This window comes from Portunus trituberculatus, chromosome 18 (assembly GCF_017591435.1).
Source record: "Portunus trituberculatus isolate SZX2019 chromosome 18, ASM1759143v1, whole genome shotgun sequence".
In the NCBI taxonomy this organism is placed as follows: Eukaryota; Metazoa; Arthropoda; class Malacostraca; order Decapoda; family Portunidae; genus Portunus; species Portunus trituberculatus.
In genome coordinates, this window is record NC_059272.1 from 4574607 (window position 1) to 4600826 (window position 26220).

The following is a 26220-nucleotide window of genomic DNA, read 5'->3' on the forward strand; positions in this document are numbered from 1 at the left end:
ATCGCAATGATATCATGAATGTTTGAAGTTAGAATTTTGTCTATGGTTTTGAAAGATCTCGTGTCACATTACTATTTTTTTTCTAAAAGATAAGGGAATATTAAGATATTCTTTCTTTTTTATACCATGACCCTGACAATTTAGTTACTGTTCTCAAGCTGCAAGCAGCAAACACTGAAAGAATGTAAGTGTTTAAAAATATTTCCTAAAGCTTGAGAGTCTATATGATCTTTATAATACAGTACGTACTTGATAGAGCATTTACAGTCACATTGCCTTTTGCCTTCTCTTTCAGTTTCCAAATGTGAGATTTATGTGGCAAGGTCATATATATATATATATATATATATATATATATATATATATATATATATATATATATATATATATATATATATATTATTCTACAAAAGAATAATTGAAAAAGACATATTGTACTTTAGCATGTTTAAACTTATTTGGCAATGCTGATACACATGTTTTTTTTACCTTTGGAATAAGACTAACTTTACAGGAAAACGGATAATTTTACTCATGTGGAAAATCTACATAATGCACTGTAGCTATCCTGTATCCCTGAACTGTGTGATAATCAGTTCATATATACTGTCAAAAGTAAAACCTTATATTTTGTCCATTTGAAATATGAATATTCTTTATACATTAACATATATATATATATTATATATATATATATATATATATATATATATATATATATATATATATATATATATATATATATATATATATATATATATATATATATATATATATATATATATATATATATATATATATATATATATATATATATATATATATATATATATTAACTGCATAATCAGGTATCATATGCATTTGCTTTACAAAACAACTGTATGACTGTCAAATATTTCCATAACTAAGTAATACAATACTTATAAAGAAAGCCACACAGAAAAGGTTCTTGAAAATTTACATTGTTTAACCAGCTTTGTGATGATGCTGAATCATGTGTTGAGAGACGTGAGAGACTGATTGGGATGCCGAGTAGCCATGTGACTCTTCAAGGAAAACATTCTGGAAGATCGATAGGGACAATGGGGACACTGGTAAGGTTTTTCCCCAGTGTGTGTCCGAATGTGTGTTTGAAGGTTTCCTTTCCTTGAACAACTGTACGGGCAATGGGGACAAACAAATGGCTTCTCTCCAGTGTGGACATTTAAGTGCCTTTTGAGGCGTGGCAAAACACTGCAAGAATATTCACAGTAGGGACACTTGTGCATCCTGATGTTACTAGGGCAGGTCCAGGATTGCTTGGGGGATGTTGCAGCAGCCCAGTATTCACCGCTGTCCAGCCCCACCTGCAGAGATGCCCAGCTTACTTTAGGCTTCAGGAGTTCATTAACTATCACACAGCAACATCTCTTTTATTCAACATATATAATTATTATAGTTAATTGACCAGTTTAGTACTATTGTAGTAAAAAAATGCTAGATACAATTGCAATAAAAATTGACATGATCATGTGGAATTATGTATTTGTGATAAGAGAGTAAGATCATCCCTTGAAGAAATTATAAATACAGTAACAATCTGACATGACTTAGCATATTCACTTTAAAATTTGTTCCAGTCTTTCAGTATGAAGTTGTATTTATGTGGTAAATGTTAACCAGACAGAGCAGTTATGTATGTGGCTCTGATCTTTCTCAGTAAATCCTAAAAAGACTTTGCATTGTTACATTGATGCTTTTATCTGCACTTGACATTGGTATGCACACAATGCTGGCTTAGATAATTATAACAATGAATACAGCATATGATTTTTAGTTAGCATAATGCATTCTTAATTTGCACAGAAAGAATATAGAATAATGAATACAGCATATGATTTTTAGTTAGTATAATGCATTCTTAATTTGCACAGAAAGAATATAGAATAAAATATCCGCTACCTATTCTACTTTCTAACAACGCTGTACATGTATACTGATATAAATACCTATATACAATACTGTATTTTCTAAAAAATAGTCTTAATTTTCCATCAGAAATAAGGATTCTCAATATGCAGGTACTATGTACATATTCAATGTTCTAATGCATACTTTTCTTTCCAACTAAGAATGTAAATACTCAAAATTTGTCTTGATGCACTGTATGTACTCAAGACACCAAGTGATATGCCATTTTTAGTGAAACTAAACATATATTCCATATCATTCTTCAATACTTTGTCAATGAAAATTTACTTATCAAGGTTACAAGATAGATCTCAAAGTAAGGAAAAAATCTCACTGCAAATAAATAACCTGTCTCTTGTAGTGCTTGGTGAGGCTCACTGTCTACCAAACACCCACTCACCAAGACTAGATCACTGACTCGTAAGTCAATTAAACATTCTTTTCAGCTGACCATCATCTACAGATATACTACTTAGGGTTCAATTTCCACATTAAGAGTGAAAGTAATGGTTTTGGTTACACAAATCTCCAGATCATAAAAAAAAAAAAAAGATAAATGAAAATAATAGAAAATAATCAATAAAATACATAAAATAAAATAGAAAAAAGAAAAAAATCTGAATTATATTAATTTTATTTTGGTTGAAAGCTGCATTTGGATGAATTCACAAATATTTTCAGCATTCAGAACACTTTTTTCGTTATATTTGCTTTTTTATCAATTTACAAGCTTCAAAGGTCAGAGAGAGAGAGAGAGAGAGAGAGAGAGAGAGAGATGGGGGGGAAGCAAAATGATTTCTTAATCTTGCTACACATTCATTTTTCCTCATGGATGAAATAAAGATTCACACTACCTGAACAACACCTTCCAGCACACAATGCATTAGAATGTAACAAAAACAAATTAATACATTACAATATCATTTGATCAGAGAGAGAGAGAGAGAGAGAGAGAGAGAGAGAGAGAGAGAGAGAGAGAGAGAGAGAGAGAGTGTGTATTTACCTATTTGTGTATTACAGGGCCCGAGCTAAGCTCTCTGTGTCCTGTCTCCATGTCCATTCCTGTCATATCTCTCTTTCATCTGGTTGACACACACCGCGTCAACGACATCACTGCTCAGTTTATTCCACTTATCAATGCTACGATGCGGGAAACTGTATTTTCTTATGTCATTTAGACAGATGTCTTTTATTAGCTTTTTTCTATGTCCTCGGAGATGATTACTTGTGGTCACCTTTATCAACTCTCTGTCCAGTATGTCAATCTTGTTCACCAATTTATACATAGTTATCATGTCTCCTCTTGTTCTTCTCTCTTCTAATGTGGTCAACCCCAGCTTCCTCAGTCTTTCCTCATAGTCTAACTCCCTGAGTCCTGGTACCATCCTTGTTGCCAGCCTCTGTACCCTTTCTACCTTCTTCACATTTTTCTTCATATGCGGTGACCAGACACAAGCTGCATATTCTAACTTCATCTAGGAATGCAAGGCCAATATTTTGAAGCATGTTATATGTTTTCAAAAAAATCTTGTTAATGTGTTTCTCCGGTGACAAAGTGTTTTGCACGGTTACTCCTAAGTCTTTCTCCTCATTGGTCTCTTTAATTTTCTCATCACCCAGCCTGTAATTCCAGTTTGGTCTGTATCTACTTCTTCCCATTTTCATAACATGGGTCTTGTCTATATTAAATTCCATCTGCCACTCCTTAATCCACTCATATATTTTATCAAGATCTTCCTGTAACTTGTTACAATCTTCCACATTCTTTACTCTCCTTATAATTTTAGCATCGTCCATAAACATGTTCATGTAACTGTCAATTCCTACTGGCATATCATTAACATAAATCAAAAACATGATGGGACCCAGCACTGACCCTTGTGGAACTCCACTGGTTACCTTCTTCCAATCGGACTTCCTTCCTCTCACCACTGTTCTCATTTCTCTTCCCACTAAGTAATTTTCCATCCATTTTGCTAGTTTATCATTTACTCCTCCAATCTTCTTTAGTTTCCACATCAGTCTATTGTGTGGTACTTTATCAAAGGCCTTTCTCAAGTCCAGGTAGATAGCATCCACCCATCCCTCTCTATGTTGTAGTATGTCAGTCACTCTTGAATAAAAACATAATAAATTGGATATGCACGATCTTCCTTTTCTGAAACCAAACTGTCTTTCACTCAGAATGTTTTCACTTTCTAGATACTCACTCCACTTAGCTTTAATTACTTCTTCACATACCTTGCACAATATACTAGTCAATGATACTGGTCTATAATTTAGCGGTTCCATTCTACTACCATTCTTATATATAGGCACAATGTCAGCTCTTTTCCACTCTTTCAGGACTAATCCTGTTCGTATGGAGGTTTCCACAATATCAAATACGGGTTCAACAATTGATCCTTACATTCATTTAGCAACCTCCCAGATATGCCATCAGGCCCCATTGATTTATTAATATCCAGATTGCTTATAATTTTCCTTACATCTTCCTTAGTAACCATGATGTCCTGCATTTGCTTTATTTCCGTAGGCCTTCCTCCCATAAAATGCTCCTCCTTTGTAAACACTTTGCAAAAGTTGTCGTTCAAAATTTCAGCTATATCTCCAGCATCCTCATATACTTCTTCCCATTTTTACCTTTACTATTGCCTCCCTTATATTTAGTTTTCCATTTATGAATTTGTAAAACATTTTGGGTCACTATCACAGTTTTCCACCACCCTCTGTTCATATTCCTTCTGTGCTGTTCTCCTTACTTCAACATATCTATTCCTTGCTGTTTTGTAAACTTCTCTTGATAATACATCACTGTTTTCTTAAGTTTCTTCCATGCCTTTTCTTTGTTCTTTTTGCTTCTTCACAATTTCTATTAAACCACTGTTTATTATTTAAAGTCCTCTTTCTGTAATATGGCACAAACTTTTCACAGCAGAGTTATACAAATCCATAAATTTATCGTATTTCAATTGCATATCCCTTTCCTGGTATACCACGGACCAGTCAATTTCATTAAAGAACTCCCTTATATGGTTATAATTTGCCCTAATATAATTTAATTTTTCCTCCCTGTTCCACAATCTTATTCGTGCTTAATTCGTATCCAGCTCAAAGCTTAGGACATCATGATCGCTTTTCCCCAAGGGACATTTATGTTCAATTTCCTCTTTTAGAGAGATTCCCCTGGTAAATACCAAATCCAACCTTGCTGCAACATCTTGTCCCCTGCACCTTGTTGGTGATCTCACCCACTGTGTCATCAAGTTATTTGTTGCTACCTTTAACAATTCCTCTGCCCACTCACCACCGTTCACCACTTAGTAGTCTTCCCACACTATTTCTTTGCAATTAAAGTCTCCGACTATCATCACTCTATCCTTTCTGATGAGATCTTGCTTCATTCTGTCTACAGTATTTCTCATCACCATTTGGTACTGTTCATATTCCCAAGGACTGGTTCTGGGTGTTATGTATACTGTTATAATATTAATGTCCCTCTTGCCATCTGTTATAAGCATACTATCACTTCCTCATTTCTCTTACTATAGTTCACCTCCTTCACTATCAGATCTTCCTTAGTAAGAACCATTATACCACCACCTCCTTAATTTTTTCTATCATTTCTCCATACTTTGTAGTGTTTTACAACAAACCAATTTAGCTTTATTTCGGGCCTTAGCTTTGTTTCCACTACACACATTTATGTCCGGTTCGTTATTTCTTAGGTAATCCATACATTCTAGCCTCTTAGACAGAAATCCATCTATATTCATGTATTCACTTTTATTCCATTCCTAGTCTCTTTCTTCCATGTAATGTCTACTCCGCCTGTTTTATCCACCACTTCTTTAGCCTCCCATTTCTCATCCTCCAAAAAAAACTTGGTCTTTTCCTCCTCTGTTCTTTTGTCATTCCTCTCTTTCACTTCAGTTACAAGCTCTTTCATTTTCATTCGCTCATCCTGTGACATATTTCTTCTTATTAAATTGTTTTGGTTTCCTCAGTCCTTAAGTTTTCAAGCCCTCCTCAACAAGGCCTCAGCTGCCACCTGAGACTTTAATTTCAATTTTAATGGTCTATTCTTGCCTTCCTCAAAAGCTCCCAATCTCACACTTTCTTCTACCTCAGCATATAACTCTTCTTCCTCCACAGAGATCTTATTCAGTAAAGACTTAATCCTGTCATTTTCCTTATTCCTCCTATCCTGCCAGTTTCTGTTAGTTTCTCCCTAAATCCTGTTATGATCACACATTTTTTCTTTTCAGCAATATCTCTCACCATATACTCATTTTCCTTTAGTGCCTTTACCATTTCACTCTGTGTGTGTGTGTGTGTGTGTGTGTGTGTGTGTGTGTGTGTGTGTGTGTGTGTGTGTGTGTGTGTGTGTGTGTGTGTGTGTGTGTGTGTGTGTGTGTGTGTGTGTGTGTGTATTTACCTAGTTGTAGTTTTACAGGGCCTGGGCTTTATGCTCGTGTGGTCCCGTCTCCATATCTACACTTATCCAATTTTACTTTAAAACTATGTACACTCTTTGCTGACACCACTTCCTCACTCAAACTGTTCCAAGTCTCAACACATCTTTGCGGGAAACTAAATTTTTTAACATCTCTCAGATATCGTCCCTTCCTTAGTTTCTTACTATGCGATCTTGTGCTTCTAAAGTCATATTCTTCTCTCAGGATCAGTTTCTTCATCCATTCCATTAATCAATTTATAAACTTGTATCAGATCCCCTCTCTCCCTTCTCTGCTCCAAGGTTCGTAGATCCATTGCCTTTAGTCTCTCCTTATATGCCATCCCTTTAAATTCTGGAACCATTCTTGTAGCCATTTTTTGTAGTCTCTCTAATTTTCTTATGTGTTTCTTTTTATTGGGAGTCCACACAACTCCTGCATATTCCAATCTAGGTCTTATTTTAGTACTTATGAATTTCTTCATCATTTCCTTGTCCATATAGTGAAATGCTACTCCAATATTCCTTAGCAAATTATACGTCTCTCTGAAAATTCTATCAATATGGCTTACCGGTTGATTATTTTCTTCCATTGTCACTCCCAAGTCCTTTTCCTTTTTTACTTTTTCTAGTTCTACTCCATCTCCCATCTTATAGATTCCCACTGGTCGTCTTTCACTTTTTCCCATTTCCATGACATGGCTCTTGTCCACATTGAATTCCATCTCCCATTTTTTGCTCCATTTCCAGATCTTGTTTAAGTCTTCCTGTAGTATTTCACAATCCTCTTTTGTTTAATGACTCTGCACAGTTTCGCATCGTCCGCAAACAGATTTATGTAGCTGTTCACTCCCTCTGGCATGTCATTTATATATACGAGAAAAAGTATTGGTGCCAATACTGACCCTGTGGCACTCCGCTGTCTACTGTTCTCCACTTGGACTTCATATCTTTAACTATCGTCCTTATTTCTCTCCCCCTTAAGTAATTCTTCATCCATCTCAATGTGCTTCCTTTTAAGCCACCCTTCTCCTCTAACTTCCATAGTAATCTTTCATGTGGCACTTTATCAAAAGCCTTTTTTAGATCTAAATAAATACAGTCAACCCATCCTCTCTCTCTTGTACTTTATCAACTATTCTAGAGTAGAAACTCAATAAATTTGTCACACATGACCGACCTTTTCTAAAACCAAATTGGCTATTTGATAATATTTTGTTGTCTTCAAGAAACTCAATCCATTGCTTCTTTATTACTTTTTCACACATCTTGCATATTACACTAGTTAGTGATACCGGCCTGTAATTTAAAGGTTCTTCCTTCCTTCCGCTCTTATATATGGGAACCACCTCAGCTCTTTTCCACTCCACTGGCACTGTTCCATTTTCTATTGAGCATTTTATGATGTTGTATATTGGACTTGCTAGTTCTTCCTACATTCTTTCAGTATTCTGCCTGAGACTTCATCCGGTCCCATTGCCTTTTCCTCATCCAATTCCGTCATCAACTTTTTATTTCAAGCTTGGTTACTTTAATCTCTTTCATATAGACAGTCTCTCTATTACCCTGTGGTCTTTCAAATTTGGATTCCTTAGTAAAGACCTCATGAAATTTACTATTTAACAGTTCTGCCATACTTTTGGGTCTTCCACCATTCCGTTTCTCCTTTTAACCTTTCTATTGTTTCTTTTGTCTTATTTTTCCATTTATGAATCTGTAGAACAATTTTGGTTGTTCCTTACATTTTTCGACAATGTCCTTTTCATAGTTCTTTTCTTCTTCCTTTCTCACCTTAGCATATTCATTTCTTGCTGTTTTGAAGTTTTCCTTATTTTCTGGATTTCTGTTTCTTCTCCACCTTTTCCATGCTCCATCTCGTTTGCCCTAGCACATCTTGCATTAAACCAATCTTTCTTTCCTTCTTCTTTAGGTCTATATTTCGGAACATATTCCTGACCCCAGTTTTGTATATTTCCAAAAATAAGTTATATTTCTCTTGAACCGTTAATGAGTTTTCCATCTCCTCCCAGTTTACGTTTTTAAAATAGTTCTTGAGATTCTCAACATCAGCCTTTCTGTAATTTAATCGGTCTCCTTTGTATGATTCATCTCTATCTTCCTTTCCTTCTTCTATATCCATTTCTAAAATTACATGGTCACTCTTTCCCAATGGGCACTTGTATCTTATATCATCGTTAATTGTTATATCCCTTGTGAAAACTAGGTCTAATCTTGCCAGCTCACTGTTTCCTCTGAATCTCGTGTTTGCCTTTACTCTTTGGACCATCAAATTATCTATCATTAGGTTCAGGAATCTATCTCCCCAGGCTTCTTCCCCCATACCACTTTCATAATTTTCCCAGTCTACCTCCTTACAGTTGAAATCTCCTACCAATATCACTTTTCTCCTTTCCTTAATGATTCTTGTAAGACTCCTTATTGTGTCATCTATCATGTCTCTATATTCTTGGTTAGTCCATGAGTTTGTTTTGGTGGCACATATGTTCCAATGATTGTTAACTCCTTTTGTTAATATGCATCTTAACATACAGTATTTCTGATTTTCCTTCCCCAAACTCCACTTGATTTACCACTATCTCCTTCCTTAACATCATCATGACTCCTCCTCCTCCTTTACCCACTCTGTCTCTCCTCCATATATTATACCTTTTATCTATGTCTATTTTTATTGCCTCATTTAACTTTGTTTCCACCAGGCATACAATATCTGGTTCTTCTTTCTTTATGTAATCTCTTAATTCTAATTTACTAGATAAAATCCATCTATGTTTGTATACATCATTTTTAATCTCTTGTTCTTATCATTTTAAGTTAAACTTGCTCCATTTTTTTCTCTTCTTTCTCTTTTATATACCATTTCCTTATCCTGTCTCCTATAATTCTCCAAAAAAATGCCTTCTTCTCCTCCTCTGACCTTTCATTATTTTTTTCTCTTGCTTCTGCCACCAGTTCATTGTGTCTCTTCCTTTCCTCCTTGTTTCTATTTTTCTTTATATATATATCTTTGCAACCTTCTGTTTCTCAGAGTTTTGTTTTTCTATATAGTACTTTTTCTGCTGCTGCTTGTGATTTTAGTAATATCTTAATTGGTCTCACTGTTCCTTCTTGATATGGTCCCATTCTATGGATTTCTTCTACTTCCTCTTCTAAGTTCTGTCTATCCTCGTCATTCAGATGTTTTAGTAGGTCTTTTACTGATTTCATTTCGTGTGTGTGTGTGTGTGTGTGTGTGTGTGTGTGTGTGTGTGTGTGTGTGTGTGTGTGTGTGTGTGTGTGTGTGTGTGTGTGTGTGTGTGTGTGTGTGTGTGTGTGTGTGTGTGTGTTGTGTGTGTGTTGTACATTTACCTGTTGTAGTTTTATGCTTGTGCTCGTGTGGCCCCGTCTCCATATCTACACATATCCAACTTTTCTTTAAAACTATGCACACTTGTTGCTGACACCACTTCCTCACTCAAACTGTTCCAAGTCTCAACACATCTTTGCGGAAAACTATATTTTTTAACATCTCTCAGACATCTTCCCTTCCTCAGTTTCTTACTATGCGATCTTGTGCTTCTAATGTCATATGCTTCTCTCAGGATTAGTTTCTTGATCCATTCCGTTAATCAATTTATAAACTTGTATCAGATCCCTTCTCTCTTTTCTCTGTTCCAGGGTTGCTAGATCCATAGCTTTTAGTCTCTCCTCATATGTCATCCCTTTAAATTCTGGAACTATTCTTGTAGCCATTTTTTGTAGTTTCTCCAATTTCTTTATGTGTTTCTTTTTACGTGGGGTCCACACAACTCCTGCATATTCCAATCTGGGTCTTATTTTAGTACAGGCAACCCCCGCTTAATGAAGGGGTTACGTTCCTAAAAACACTTCGTTAAGCGAAACTTCGTTAAGCGAACTGATTATGACCCCTGACTTGAACTTCCACTGAGAGTAAGCAAAGCGAGAGTGCATCATAGAACAGTGAAAGTTTTAATGAAAGTAAATATTTTGAAGTTTAACATTTAGGCAGTTAAATTTAATTTAAGTCATTATAATGTACAATAATGTATGTATGTATGTAACTTTATAATGTTGATGATCTTACATTTATGAAGGGAGGGAAAGTGAAACGGGAAAGACACTAACCAGCAACCTGTGGAATATAAACAAAGAGCGCATCATTGTACCACATACAAAACTTATGTACCACATTTCCACAAGGCTTTCCATTTTATCCATTGTAAAGTCACGAGTTCAGGTGGTTCTTTTAGCTTGCAAGGAAGATATGGTCTCACCAGCCTTCTTAATAGTCTGCTGACTTGAAAATAGTAGAGACAGTATATGGAGTCAAGATGGTGGCCAGTAATGCTATAGTTTTCTCTCCTCTTTCGTGTCTGTGAATAATATCCAGCTTCACTTCCAGAGTAAGAGACTTCCTGGTCTTCTTAGGAATGCTAGGCCATATTGCAGGGTGTTTTGGTGGTAAGTTGAGCGAGTGAAGACAAGGTGCTGATGACGCCGTTATGTGGTGCGTGTTGTCCACGAGAGGCTTGATCTTGATCTTGATCTTGATTCTACAGATGTTTCAGAATTTCTCCTAAGGCAGGCCTTAGTATTTGCAGCTCCTGGTGTATTCAAAAGCTTGTTGGCTTGCGTGATACAGCGGGGCTTTCAAACTTGGAAAAAGTTACCTGGATAAAACTTCGTTAAAGCGAGTTTGGTGTTCGTTAAACGAGCAGATGGTAGTAAAATGAAACCTTCGTTGTAGTGATATTTTGTTGTATGAATCTTCGTTAAACGGGGGTTGCCTGTACTTATCAATTTCTTCATCATTTCTTTGTCCATGTAATGAAATGCTAATCCAATATTCCTTAGCAAATTATATCTCTAAAAATTCTATCAATGTGGCTTACTGGTTGATTGTTTTCTTCCATCGTCACTCCTAAGTCCTTTTCCTTTTTTACTTTTTCTAGTTCTACTCCATCTCCCATCTTATAGATTCCCACTGGTCGTCTTTCACTTTTTCCCATTTCCATGACATGGCTTTTGTCCACATTGAATTCCATCTCCCATTTTTTGCTCCATTTCCAGATCTTGTTTAAGTCTTCCTGCAGTATTTCATCACACAACTCCTGCCTATTCCAATCCGGGTCTTATTTTAGTTCTTATCAATTTCTTCATCATTTCTTTGTCCATGTAGTGAAATGCTAATCCAATATTCCTGAGCAGATTATATGTCTTTCTGAAAATTCTATCAATGTGGCTTACCATACGGTTGATTGTTTTCTTCCATCATCACTCCCAAGTCCTTTTTCTTTTTTATTTTTTCTAGTTCTACTCCATCTCCCAATTTATAGATTCCCATTGGTCGCCTTTCACTTTTTCCCATTTCCATGACATGGCTTTTGTCCACATTGAATTCCATCTCCCATTTTTTATTCCATTTTCAGATCTTGTTTAAGTCTTCCTGCAGTATTTGATAATCCTCTTTTTTGCTTTATAACTCTGCACAGTTTCGTATTGTCCGCAAACAGATTTATGTAGCTGTTCACTCCCTCTGGCATGTCGTTTATATATATGAGAAAAAGTATTGGCGCCAATACAGTACTGACCCCTGTGGCACTCCACTTTCTACTGCTCTCCACTTGGACTTCATCTTCATATCTGTGTGTGTGTGTGTGTGTAATTTCACCTCGGTCGCCTGCTGGTCACCCAGCCAGTCTTCCCCATTACGGAGAGAGCTCAGAGCCCATAGACCGATCTTCTGGTAGGACTGAGACCACATCAACACAAAACACACACCGAGAAAGCGAGGCCACAACCCCCAAAGTTACATCCTGTACCTATTTGCTGCTAGGTGAAAAGGGCCACACATTAAGAGGCTTGCCCATTTGCCTCGCCGCTTACCGGGACTCGAACCCGGCCCTCTCGATTGTGAGTCGAGCGTGCTAACCACTACACTACACGGTGTGTGTATTTACCTATTTGTGTATTACAGGGCCCAAGCTAAGCTCTCTGTGTCCTGTCTCCTTGTCCACTCCTGTCATATCTCTCTTTCATCTGATTGACACACACTGCATCAACAACATCACTGCTCAGTTTATTCCACTTATCAATACTACGATGCGGAAAACTGTATTTTCTCACGTCATTTAGACAGATGTCTTTTATTAGTTTTTTTCCATGTTCTCGGAGATGATTACCTTTATCAATTCTCTGTTCACCAATTTATACATAGTTATCATGTCTCCCCTTGTTCTTCTCTCTTCTAATGTGGTCAGCCCCAGTTCCCTCAGTCTTTCCTCATAGTCTAACTCTTTGAATCCTGGTACCATCCTTGTTGCCAGCCTCTGTACCCTTTCCACTTTCTTCACATTTTTCTTCATGTGCGGTGACCAGACGCAAGCTGCATATTCTAACTGGGGTCTTATTAAAGTGCATAGTATCTTCTTCATTATTCCTTCATCTAGGTAGTGGAATGCAAGACCAATATTTTGAAGCATGTTATATGTTTTCAAAAATATGTATTTAATGTGTTTCTCCGATGACAAAGTGTTTTGCACAGTTACTTCAAAGTCTTTCTCCTCATTGGTCTCTTCAATTTTCTCATCACCCAGCCTGTAACCCCTGTTTGGTCTGTATCTACTTCTTCCCATTTTCATAACAAGGCTCTTGTTTATATTAAATTCCATCTGCTACTCTTTACTCCACTCATATATTTTATCTTCCTGTAACTTGTTACAATCTTCCACATTCTTTACTCTCCTCATAATTTTAGTATCGTCCCCGAACATATTCATATAACAGTCTATTCCTATTGGCATATCATTAACATAAATAAAAAACATGATGGGACCAAGCACTGACCCTTGTGGAACACCACTGGTTATCTTCTTCCACTCGAACTTCCTTCCTCTCACCACTGTTCACATTTTTCTTCCCACTAAGTAATTTTCCATTCATTTTGCTAGTTTATCACTTACTCCTCCAATTTTCTTTAGTTTCCACATCAGTCTATTGTGTGGTACTTTATCAAAGGCCTTTCTCAAGTCCAGGCAAATAGCATCCACCCATCCCTCTCTATGTTGTAGTATGTCAGTCACTCTTGAATAAAAACATAATAAATTGGATACGCACGATCTTCCTTTTCTGAAACCAAACTGCCTTTCACTCAGAATGTTTTCACTTTCTAGATACTCACTCTACTTTGCTTTAATTACTTCTTCACTTACCTTGCACATTATACTAGTTAACGATACTGGTCTGTAATTCAACGGTTCCATTCTACTTCCATTCTTATATATAGGCACAATGTCAGCTCTTTTCCACTCTTTCGGGACTATTCCTGTTCATATGGAGGTTTCCACAATATCAAATATGGGGTTCAACAATTGATCTTTACATTCTTTCAGCAACCTCCCAGATATGCCATCAGGCCCCATTGATTTATTAATATTCAAGTTACTTATAATTTTCCTTATATCTTCTTAGTAACCATGATGTCCTGCATTTGCTTTATTTGCGTAGGCCTTTCTCCTGTAAAATGCTCCTCCTTTGTAAACACTTTGCAAAAGTTGTTGTTCAAAATTTCAGCTATATCTCTAGCATACTCATATACTTCCCCCTCTTTTACTTTTTCTATTGCCTCCCTTTTATTTAGTTTTCCATTTATGAATTTGTAAAACATTTTAGGGTCACTATCACAGTTTTCCACCACTCTCTGTTCATATTCCTTTTGTGCTGTTCTTCTTACTTCAACATATCTATTCCTTGCTGTTTTGTAGACTTCTCTTGATAATACTTCACTGTTTTTCTTAAGTTTCTTCCATGCCTTTACTTTGTTCTTTTTTGCTTCTTCACAATTTCTATTAAACCACTGTTTATTATTTAAAGTCCTCTTTCTGTGATATGGCACAAACTTCTTCACAGCAGAGTTATATAAATCCATGTGTGTGTGTGTGTGTGTGTCCACTGCATAGCCTAACCCACAATCAACTTTTACCTCCTGGCACACAGCATAGAGAGAGAGAGAGAGAGAGAGAGAGAGAGAGAGAGAGAGAGAGAGAGAGAGAGAGAGAGAGAGAGAGAGAGAGAGAGAGAGAGAGAGAGAGAGAGAGAGAGAGAGACTGATCACAGTTTGCTCAGTTGACAGTGACAAACCACAGTGGTGATGCTTAGAGGCAAGTTAGATTATAACTCATAGAATATAAAAGTATCACATCAACTTCTACTTTTACTTTGACCAATGATTCAACAAAGAGGGAATGGACCGATCACATGAATGCAGTGGCTCACAACAAGTCACAAATGTCTAGTTAATTACTATGCAGTTAGTGGCATTATTGTAGATGACAACACACTTAACTGACAGTGACAACCTATGCCTTCCTATCATATTCTGAGGAAACAGAAGAGACAAGAGTATGGAATATCATGTCAATGATATAAGCATCACTGGAAGGAATACTGACTGATAGTGAAGTTGACAATGGAAAGAGAATATCATTCCACACACAGCTACAACACCCGTGCCCCTTTTTACCTTCACACTCACCACTATGTTACCTACTCCTCTACACCTACCTCTATGTTATCTACTCACACCTTCTTGAGAATCTATGTTTGATGCAAATACATATGATTTTTTAGTGAATCTGTTCTAGAGGAGCGATATGGACAGTAAGGGCAAGCATAGGGCTTCTCCCCAGTGTGTGTACGGATGTGTGTTTTGAGGTTCTCCTTTTGTGTACAAGTATAGGGGCAATGAGGGCATGCAAAGGGCTTCTCTCCTGTGTGGGTGCGCACATGTCTGTTTAGGTTTGTTAAGACAGCTGTAGAGTATTGGCAGAAGGGACACTGATGCATCTTGGTGGTTGAGCATGACATCTTTCGATTTCTTGCCATTCCTTTTCCACTCATCCACTGACTGCAACTCTCCAGGCCCACCTGCAGGGGATGCCCAGCTAATTTAACCAGGTGGTCATCCAAATATGTTTAGCATACACATATTAAAGTTTGTCAACCCCTGCCCTAAAGTATTTTGTATGTGTGTAGATATGGTATTTTCATGAAGGAAAATATCCAAGGGAGAATAACTATCACTTCAATATTATTTATTATATTAATTACGTACCTAGGTAAAAACAGGGGCAACATCTCACCCCATGAATATCTATTTAGATATACTCAATCTACCTACATGTTATAGGGAACCAGCTTTAAAAATTATACTCTCCATGAAAGAAAAGAAAAATAAATTGTTTGAATATTTCCTTTACAAGGTGAGGTAAAGAGCAGTGGTGGCAAGGTATATAATAACAATGTTGTTTAATGTGTGTGCTTCTCAGCCACTGTTCACCTGATGGTTCACATACTAAACTGTGTCACAAAACATGGACTGAAAACTGATTAAAAGAAAGAACTACAAATCTCACTTTATTTAAGCAGAGTTAATTTCTTGCCTTCTTTTTCCAGGTAAAAACTATATAGGATTCTATGCTCATAAGTTTTCCTTTAGCTATAAAGAAAAAAACACTAAATGATATACACAAAGGAACAATGAAGTGGTATTGAAATTATGATGTCTCATAAAGAACCAACTGATGTTTCAGATGTTTATCCTACAGCTTGACTAATTCTCCCTCCATATGTACATATGTAAAAAAAAATAATTGGAACTGTATTCAACTGTACTAAAGAATGCCTCAGTGCTGTAGTATGCTCATGCTATTCTACATGAGGATACAAAGTAGTCTCAATTCATAAGTGTCTTGTAAATCCCTAAAAATTAAATAATTGAGGCAAATCAACAAAAAGCTGCCTATCACTTCACAACATGTGTGAACTAGGGTGCCTGTGAAGCCTTTATGTTGTTGTGGGCACAATGGTAAGTGAAGCTAATTGCATTAACGCTGATGAAGAAAAAGGTGAGACTTCAATGAGTCTGTTCGGGAGGAACGGTATGGACAATGTGGACAGAAATATGGTTTTTCTCCAGTATGAGTTCGAATGTGTTTTTTCAGATTTTCTTTAGTGCTACATGTGTAGGAACAAAATGTACAAGCAAATGGCTTCTCTCCAGTGTGAATGCGCATGTGTCTCTTGAGATGCGTTAAGATACTCGAGGAGTAGTGGCAGGAGGGACACTGGTGCATTTTGATAGAAGTGTTGTGGGGCTTCACATCTCTTCGGAGGACTGTTTCCCCACTCCACTGCCCGCCACTGTCCACTGTCACCTGTTGAGTATGCCTATCTTACTGAGGGCAACCCTAGGACATCACAAACACATGGCTAATACCTTTCCTTCCCCAAAATAAGTAAACATATCCTGGATCAAGGATTTTTTTTTTTTATAAAATTTCATCAGTATTCACAAATCATGTTGATTCAGAAAGTTACCAAATGTAAAGAGGTTTATTTCCTATGAATTAAACCTTGATGATTAATATTCTCTCTCTCTCTCTCTCTCTCTCTCTCTCTCTCTATATATATATATATATATATATATATATATATATATATATATATATATATACACACATACACACACACACACACACACACACACACATATATATATATATATATATATATATATATATATATATATATTATATTATATAAAGTTCTGTTCTGTACCACGACTCCAAGGCAAACACTCATATGGCAACATCAACATTCAGAATCCTTATTAAAATGAGCAGCTTTAACATAAGGTTAAGAAAATGTTATTAATAATACATTGTGTAATTTATACTTTTAGAGCTGATATATGCAGCAATGGCCATGACACACAAATTAGAGGGCAATGACACAACACTCACATATTTGCTCAAGATTTAATTTCATTATTCATAGAAAAAAAAATTGCCATTATCTGATAGTACTTGTGTTAGCAAAAGACTGATTATGGTTTTTGCATATCAGAAAAGTATTTATGTATAGAGATCAACACTAATGAAGGTCTGAATTCCTCTATGATTTATCTCACTTTTTTTTTTTTTTTTTTTTTTTTTTTTTTGTTGTTACTTTTCCTGACTCAGTTTCTCTTTTACATTTGACCATTCAGATTTGCTCACCCAAGCACTTCCAATATTAAAGCCTCTCATTCTTTTCAAGTGTCACAGCAGTCGTAAATATTCATCCACACCAGCATCCTCCAATACACATTTCCTTTATAATGTCATCTCTTCCGAAGTTATTACAAATTATTGCATTAATTATTTTCTTGTGCCCATACAATGCCTGTTTTATGTACAAGTACTAACTATACACAAACTTCCTTTCAAAAAACTTACTTTCTTAAAATCAATATTACTCCCTGCTGTTCTGGAATGCTGTGCTAAGCACAATGTTTCAGCTGCCAATAAACACTAACCTGATATAATTGTGTCAAACAACACAAACTGATGAAATTACAAAATGTGTACATATAATAATTTCATTATTCATGTGTGTGTGCGCATGTGTGTAGTTGTATTATACAGAGTTCGAGTGAAGCTCATAGTGTCCTGTCTCCATGTCTTCAATTATCCTTTTTTTTTTTTTTTTTTTTTTTTTTTTTTACCTAGTTGTAGTTTTACAGGGCCTGGGCTTTATGCTCGTGTGGCCCCGTCTCCATATCTACACTTATCCAATCTTACTTTAAAAGTATGCACACTCGTTGCAGACACTACTTCTTCATTTAAACTGCTCCATGTCTCAATACATCTTTGCAGGAAACTATATTTTCTAACATCTCTCAGACATCTTCCTTTTCTCAGTTTTTACTATGTGATCTTGTGCTTCGAATGTCATATTCTTCTCTCAGGATCAGTTTCTCATTATCCACTTGGTCCATTCTATTGATCAATTTATAAACTTGTATCAGATCTCCTCTCTCCTTCTTTGTTTGAGGGTTGGCAGATCCATAGACTTTAGTCTCTCAAATGTCATCCCTTCAAATTCTGGAACCATTCCTGTAGCTATTTTTTGTAGTCTCTCCAACTTTCTTATGTGTTTCTTTTTATGAAGGATCCACACTACTCCTGCATATTCCAATCTGGGTCTTATAATAGTACTTAGCAATTTCTTCATCAATGCTTTGTCCATGTAGTGAAATACTACTCCAATATTCCTTAGCAAATTATATGTTTCTCTAAAAATTCTATCAATGTGGCTTAACGGTTGATTGTTTTCTTCCATCGTCACTCCCAAGTCCTTTTCCTTTCTTACTTTTTCTAGTTCTACTCCATCTCCCATCTTATAGATTCCCACTGGTCATCTTTCACTCTTTCCCATTTTTGTGACATGGCTTTTGTCAACATTGAATTCCATTTCCCACTTTTTACTCCATTCCCAGATCTTATTTAGGTCTTCTTGCAGTATTTCACAATCCTACTTTTGCTTAATAACTCTGCACAGTTTCATATCATCTGCAAACAGATTTATGTAGCTGTTCACTCCTTCTGGCATCTCATTAACATAAATGAGGAAAAGTATTGGTGCCAATACTGACCCCTTTGGCACTCCGCTTTCTACTGCTCTCTACTTGGACTTCATACCTTATTTCTCTTCCCCTCAAATAATTTTCTATCCATCTCAATGTGCTTCCTTTTAAGCCACCCTTCTCCTCTAACTTCCATAGTAATCTTGCATGTGGCACTTTTTCGAACGCCTTTTTTAAATCCAAATAAATACAGTCAACCCATCCATGTGTGTGTGTGTGTGTGTGTGTGTGTGTGTGTGTGTGTGTGTGTGTGTGTGTGTGTGTGTGTGTGTGTGTGTGTGTTGTGTGTATTTGTGTATTACAGGGCCCGAGTTAAGCTCTCTGTGTCCTGTCTCCTTGTCCATTTCTGTCATATCTCTCTTTCATCTGATTGACACACACCGCGTCAACGACATCACTGCTCAGTTTATTCCACTTATCAATGCTACGATGCGGGAAACTGTATTTTCTCACGTCATTTAGACAGATGTCTTTTATTAGCTTTTTTCCATGTCCCAGGTGATGATTACTTGTGGTCACCTTTATCAACTCTCTGTCCAGTATGTCAATCTTGTTCACCAATTTATACATAGTTATCATGTCTCCTCTTGTTCTTCTCTCTTCTAATGTGGTCAGCCCCAGTTTCCTCAGTCTTTCCTCATAGTCTAACTCCCTGAATCCTGGTACCATCCTTGTTGCCAGCCTCTGTACCCTTTCCACCTTCTTCACATTTTTCTTCATATGCGGTGACCAGACACATGGTGCATATTCTAACTGGGATCTTATTAAGGTACATAATATCTTCTTCATCATTCCTTCATTTAGGTAGTGGAATGCAAGGCCAATATTTTGAAGCATGTTGTATGTTTTCCAAAAAATCTTGTTAATGTGTTTCTCCGGTGACAAAGTGTTTTGCACGGTTACTCCTAAGTCTTTCTCCTCATTGGTCTCTTTAATTTTCTCATCACCCAGCCTGTAATCCCAGTTTGGTCTGTATCTACTTCTTCCCATTTTCATAACATGGGTCTTGTCTATATTAAATTCCATCTGCCACTCCTTACTCCACTCATATATTTTATCAAGATCTTCCTGTAACTTGTTACAATCTTCCACATTCTTTACTCTCCTCATAATTTTAGTATCATCCGCAAACATGTTCATGTAACTGTCAATTCCTACTGGCATATCATTAACATAAATAAAAAACATGATGGGACCCTGCACTGACTCTTGTGGAACTCCACTGGTTACCTTCTTCCACTCGGACTTCCTTCCTCTCACCACTGTTCTCATTTCTCTTCCCATTAAGTAATTTTCCATCCATTTTGCTAGTTTATCATTTACTCCTCCAATCATCTTTAGTTTCCACATCAGTCTATTGTGTGGTACTTTATCAAAGGCCTTTCTCAAGTCCAGGTAGATAGCATCCACCCATCCCTCTCTATGTTGTAGTATGTCAGTCACTCTTGAATAAAAACATAATAAATTGGATACACGATCTTCCTTTTCTGAAACCAAACTGCCTTTCACTCAGAATGTTTTCACTTTCTAGATACTCACTCCACTTAGCTTTAATTACTTCTTCACATACCTTGCACAATGTACTAGTCAACGATACTGGTCTATAATTTAGCGGTTCCATTCTACTACCATTCTTATATATAGGCACAATGTCAGCTCTTTTCCACTCTTTCAGGACTAATCCTGTTCGTATGGAGGTTTCCACAATATCAAATACGGGGTTCAACAATTGATCCTTACATTCCTTTAGCAACCTCCCAGATATGCCATCAGGCCCCATTGATTTATTAATATCCAGATTGCTTATAATTTTACTTACATCTTCCTTAGTAACCATTATGTCCTGCATTTGCTTTATTTCCGTAGGTCTTCCTCCCATAAAATGCTCCTCCTTTGTAAACACTTTGCAAAAATTGTCATTCAAAATTTCAGCTATATCTCCAGCATCCTCATATACTTCTTCCCCATTTTTTACCTTTTCTATTGCCTCCCTTATATTTAGTTTTCCATTTATGAATTTGTAAAACATTTTTGGGTCACTATCACAGTTTTCCACCACCCTCTGTTCATATTCCTTCTGTGCTGTTCTCCTTACTTCAACATAACTATTCCTTGCTGTTTTGTAGACTTCTCTTGATAATACTTCACTGTTTTTCTTAAGTTTCTTCCATGCCTTTTCTTTGTTCTTTTTTGCTTCTTCACAATTTCTATTAAACCACTGTTTATTATTTAAAGTCCTCTTTCTGTGATATGGCACAAACTTTTTCACAGCAGTTATACAAATCCATAAATTTATCATATTTCAATTGCATATCCCTTTCCTGGTATACCACTGACCAGTCAATTTCATTAAAGAACTCCCTTATATGGTTATAATTTGCCCTAATATAATTTAATTTTTCCTCCTTGCGTTCCACAATCTTATTCGTGCTTAATTTCGTATCCAGCTCAAAGCTTAGGACATCATGATCGCTTCTCCCCAAGGGACATTTATGTTCAATTTCCTCTTTTAGAGATTCCCTGGTAAATACCAAATCCAACCTTGCTGCAACATCTTGTCCCCTGCACCTTGTTGGTGATCTCACCCACTGTGTCATCAAGTTATTTGTTGCTACCTTTAACAATTCCTTTGCCCACTCACCACCGTTCACCACTTAGTAGTCTTCCCACACTATTTCTTTGCAATTAAAGTCTCCGACTATCATCACTCTATCCTTTCTGATGAGTTCTTGCTTCATTCTGTCTAGAGTATTTCTCATCACCATTTGGTACTGTTCATATTCCCAAGCACTGGTTCTGGGTGGTATGTATACTGTTATAATATTAATGTCCCTCTTGCCATCTGTTATAAGCATACTTATCACTTCCTCATTTCTCTTACTATAGTTCACCTCCTTCACTATCAGATCTTCCTTAGTAAGAACCATTATACCACCATCTCCTTTATTTTTTCTATCATTTCTTCATACTTTGTAGTGTTTTACAACAAACCAGTCTAGCTTTATTTCGGGCTTAGCTTTGTTTCCACTACACACATTATGTCCAGTTCGTTATTTCTTAGGTAATCCATACATTCTAGCCTCTTAGACAGAAATCCATCTATGTTCGTGTAAGTCACTTTTATTCCATTCCTAGTCTCATTCTTCCATGTAATGCCTATTCCGTCTGTTTTATCCACCAAAACTTGGTCTTTTCCTCCTCTATTCTTTCGTCATTCCTCTCTTTCACTTCAGTTACAAGCTCCTTCATTTTCATTCGCTCATCTTGTGACATATTTCTTCTTATGTAAATTGTTTTGGTTTCCTCAGAGTCCTTAAGTTTCCAAGCCCTCCTCAACAAGGCCTCCGCTGCCACCTGAGACTTTAATTTCAATGTTAATGGTCTATTCTTGCCTTCCTCAAAAGCTCCCAATCTCACACTTTCTTCTACCTCAGCATATAGGTCCTCTTCTTCCACAGAGATCTTGTTGTGTGTGTGTGTGTGTGTGTGTGTGTGTGTGTGTGTGTGTGTGTGTGTGTGTGTGTGTGTGTGTGTGTGTGTGTGTGTGTGTGTGTGTGTGTGTGTGTGTGTGTGTGTGTGTGTGTGTGTGTGTGTATTTACCTAGTTGTATTTACCTAGTTGTAGTTTTACAGGGCCTGGGCTTTATGCTCGTGTGGTCCCGTCTCCATATCTACACTTATCCAATTTTTCCTTAAAACTATGTACACTCTTTGCTGATACCACTTCCTCACTCAAACTGTTCCAAGTCTCAACACATCTTTGGAAACTAAATTTTTAACATCTCTCAGACATCGTCCCTTCCTTAGTTTCTTACTATGCGATCTTGTGCTTCTAAAGTCATATTCTTCTCTCAGGATCAGTTTCTCATTATCCACTTCATCCATTCCGTTAATCAATTTATAAACTTGTATCAGATCCCCTCTCTCTCTCCTCTGCTCCAAGGTTGGTAGATCCATTGCCTTTAGTCTCTCCTCATATGCCATCCCTTTAAATTCTGGAACCATTCTTGTAGCCATTTTTGTAGTCTCTCTAATTTTCTTATGTGTTTCTTTTTATGGGAGTCCACACAACTCCTGCATATTCCAATCTAGGTCTTATTTTAGTACTTATCAATTTCTTCATCATTTCCTTGTCCATATAGTGAAATGCTACTCCAATATTCCTTAGCAAATTATCGTCTCTCTGAAAATTCTATCAATATGGCTAACCGGTTGATTATTTTCTTCCATTGTCACTCCCAAGTCCTTTTCCTTTTTACTTTTCTAGTTCTACTCCATCTCCCATCTTATAGATTCCCACTGGTCGTCTTTCACTTTTTCCCATTTCCATGACATGGCTTTTGTCCACATTGAATTCCATCTCCCATTTTTTGCTCCATTTCCAGATCTTGTTTAAGTCTTCCTGTAGTATTTCACAATCCTCTTTTGTTTAATGACTCTGCACAGTTTCGCATCGTCCGCAAACAGATTTATGTAGCTGTTCACTCCTCTGGCATGTCATTTATATATACGAGAAAAAGTATTGGTGCCAATACTGACCCCTGTGGCACTCCGCTGTCTACTGTTCTCCACTTGGACTTCATATCTTTAACTATCGTCCTTATTTCTCTTCCCATTAAGTAATTCTTCATCCATCTCAATGTGCTTCCTTTTAAGCCACCCTTCTCCTCTAACTTCCATAGTAATCTTTCATGTGGCACTTTATCAAAAGCCTTTTTTAGATCTAAATAAATACAGTCAACCCATCCTCTCTCTCTTGTACTTTATCAACTATTCTAGAGTAGAAACTCAATAAATTTGTCACACATGACCGACCTTTTCTAAAACCAAATTGGCTATTTGATAATATTTTGTTGTCTTCAAGAAACCCGATCCATTGCTTCTTTATTACTTTTTCACACATCTTGCATATTACACTAGTTAGTGATACCGGTCTGTAATTTAAAGGTTCTTCCTTCCTTCCGCTCTTATATATGGGAACCACCTCAGCTCTTTTCCACTCCACTGGCACTGTTCCATTTTCTATTGAGCATTTTATGATGTTGTATATTGGACTTGCTAGTTCTTCCCTACATTCTTTCAGTATTCTGCCTGAGACTTCATCCGGTCCCATTGCCTTTTCCTCATCCAATTCCGTCATCAACTTTTTATTTCAAGCTTGGTTACTTTAATCTCTTTCATATAGACAGTCTCTCTATTACCCTGTGGTCTTTCAAATTTGGATTCCTTAGTAAAGACCTCATGAAATTTACTATTTAACAGTTCTGCCATACTTTTGGGTCTTCCACCATTCCGTTTTCTCCTTTTAACCTTTCTATTGTTTCTTTTTGTCTTATTTTTCCATTTATGAATCTGTAGAACAATTTTGGTTGTTCCTTACATTTTTCGACAATGTCCTTTTCATAGTTCTTTTCTTCTTCCTTTCTCACCTTAGCATATTCATTTCTTGCTGTTTTGAAGTTTTCCTTATTTTCTGGATTTCTGTTTCTTCTCCACCTTTTCCATGCTCCATCTCGTTTCTCCTTTGCCCTAGCACATCTTGCATTAAACCAATCTTTCTTTCCTTCTTCTTTAGGTCTATATTTCGCGGAACATATTCCCTGACCCCAGTTTTGTATATTTCCCAAAATAAGTTATATTTCTCTTGAACCGTTAATGAGTTTTCCATCTCCTCCCAGTGCGGCAACAACCTGTTGCATGTGGGGAGAAGATAATTAATGGGGTAAAATATGGGTTACTTACCAAAATTAGTAGTTAATTGGGTAGCCTTTCTTCTTCTTGACCTTCTCCAGGCGTGTGGGAAGAGAATCAGCTAGATGTTGAAGGTGTTCCTCATCAAGATTATCCCAAATATCTTGAATAACTGACTTAAGGCGATCGATGGAAGATGTATCCTTATCTTGCAGTCGACGCTTGATGATTGCCCAAAGATTTTCAATGGGGTTAAGGTCCGTGAATTACCAGGCCAAGGTGCCAGTAACTCAACCCACAAAATCAAACCAATCACTGATCAACTTAGCTCTGTGGCAAGGTGCACCGTCTTGCATGAAAATATCAGCCTTGCACTGCAACATGCACTCATCAAGTTCATCCAAAACTAACTGAAAATAGTTAATTTGATTCATCCGAATGTTTTTAGGTAAGAACACTAGCTTGCCAACACCGTGGTATGAAAAACACCCCCACACCATAAGCGAGTCTGGATGTTTCACGGTGTGCTTGGTGTGCGTGGGTCGGTAGGGTCGCTCCCACGGCGTCAGTACACTCTCCATCTCTGGTTATCAGTAACCTCAAAGCTAGCCTCGTCAGACCACAACACTGTACGCCACTTGTCAAGGGTCCATTCACGGTGTTCAGCCACAAAACGCAGTCTATTTACTCTGTGGGCACGTGTTACCCATGGCTTAGGCACAGCACGGCAACTTCGGTTTCCCAGCACTTTCCTCAAGTAGTCATGTAGTGTTCGTTCCGCCACTCCAGCCAACAGACGTGGGTTCCTAGACTTAAGTTCCTTACTAGTTATACGAGGTTCGACCTCAAGCTGCCTCCTATAACGTTGAGAGTCCTCTGAGATAGTTTTAGGCTGCTAGGCCCTTCACGCCTAATTTTCAAAGTCCAACGTTGAACAGTTCTCAGTGCTAGTCCGGTGTGAGCAGCTATTTCCTTGTTTGTTTTATTCTCTTTCACTAAAGCACATATCACTGATATTTGAGAGCTATTTAAAAGCTTTCTAGGCCCCATGCTTGGCTGGTAAAACAGCAAGATCGTCACGTGAGCTAAAATGCGACAGAAAAATGGGCACTCGACTCCGAAACCCACCACCACGAGGGTAATTAATCACTGAGGCAAGTTTTTTTTTGTTTCCTATAGGCAACGGTCCCAGTAACCTGCCAGATGTCGCTAGATTCCGAATCCCCGAATAAATAACGGACTTAGAGGGGTTACAAAATTTTAGTGGCGGAAGGCTCTTCGCGCTTCCGCCACCGCCATATATATATATATATATATATATATATATATATATATATATATATATATATATATATATATATATATATATATCTTTGCAACCTTCTGTTTCTCTGAGTTTTGTTTTTCTATATAGTACTTCTTCTGCTGCTGCTTGTGATTTTAGTAATATCTTAATTGGTCTCACTGTTCCTTCTTGATATGGTCCCATTCTATGGATTTCTTCTACTTCCTCTTCTAAGTTCTGTCTATCCTCGTCATTCAGATGTTTTAGTAGGTCTTTTACTGATTTCATTTCGTCTTTTCCCTTCTTGGTCTATATTTAACATTTTTTCTTTCAGTCCAAAAATAATTACACTCTT

General features: G+C 36.9%; 2 protein-coding genes across 5 annotated transcripts in view; both read right to left on the bottom strand.

Annotated features, from left to right (window-relative positions):
• The window catches only part of LOC123505594 (sentrin-specific protease 1-like), a 131449-nt gene that overhangs the window by 35857 nt on the left and 69372 nt on the right, over positions 1-26220 (bottom strand). The gene's annotated exons all lie outside the window — the stretch shown is intronic.
• On the bottom strand, positions 845-15845 carry LOC123505597 (zinc finger protein 513-like). Its single transcript, XM_045257113.1, has 2 exons — positions 15209-15845; positions 845-1346 (listed from the first exon to the last, which is right to left on the bottom strand). The coding sequence occupies exons 1-2, from the start codon at positions 15320-15322 to the stop codon at positions 993-995; spliced, it is 468 nt and encodes a 155-aa protein (XP_045113048.1). The 5' UTR covers positions 15323-15845; the 3' UTR covers positions 845-992.

Bases quoted from the DNA above. Each gene is read 5' to 3' on its own strand.
- LOC123505597 (XM_045257113.1), bottom strand. From the start codon at position 15,322: ATGAGTGGAAAAGGAATGGCAAGAAATCGAAAGATGTCATGCTCAACC. The intron at 1,347-15,208 runs GTGCGCACCCAC...GCATCTCTGCAG, and splicing joins TAACAAACCTAAACAGACAT to GTGGGGCTGGACAGCGGTGA.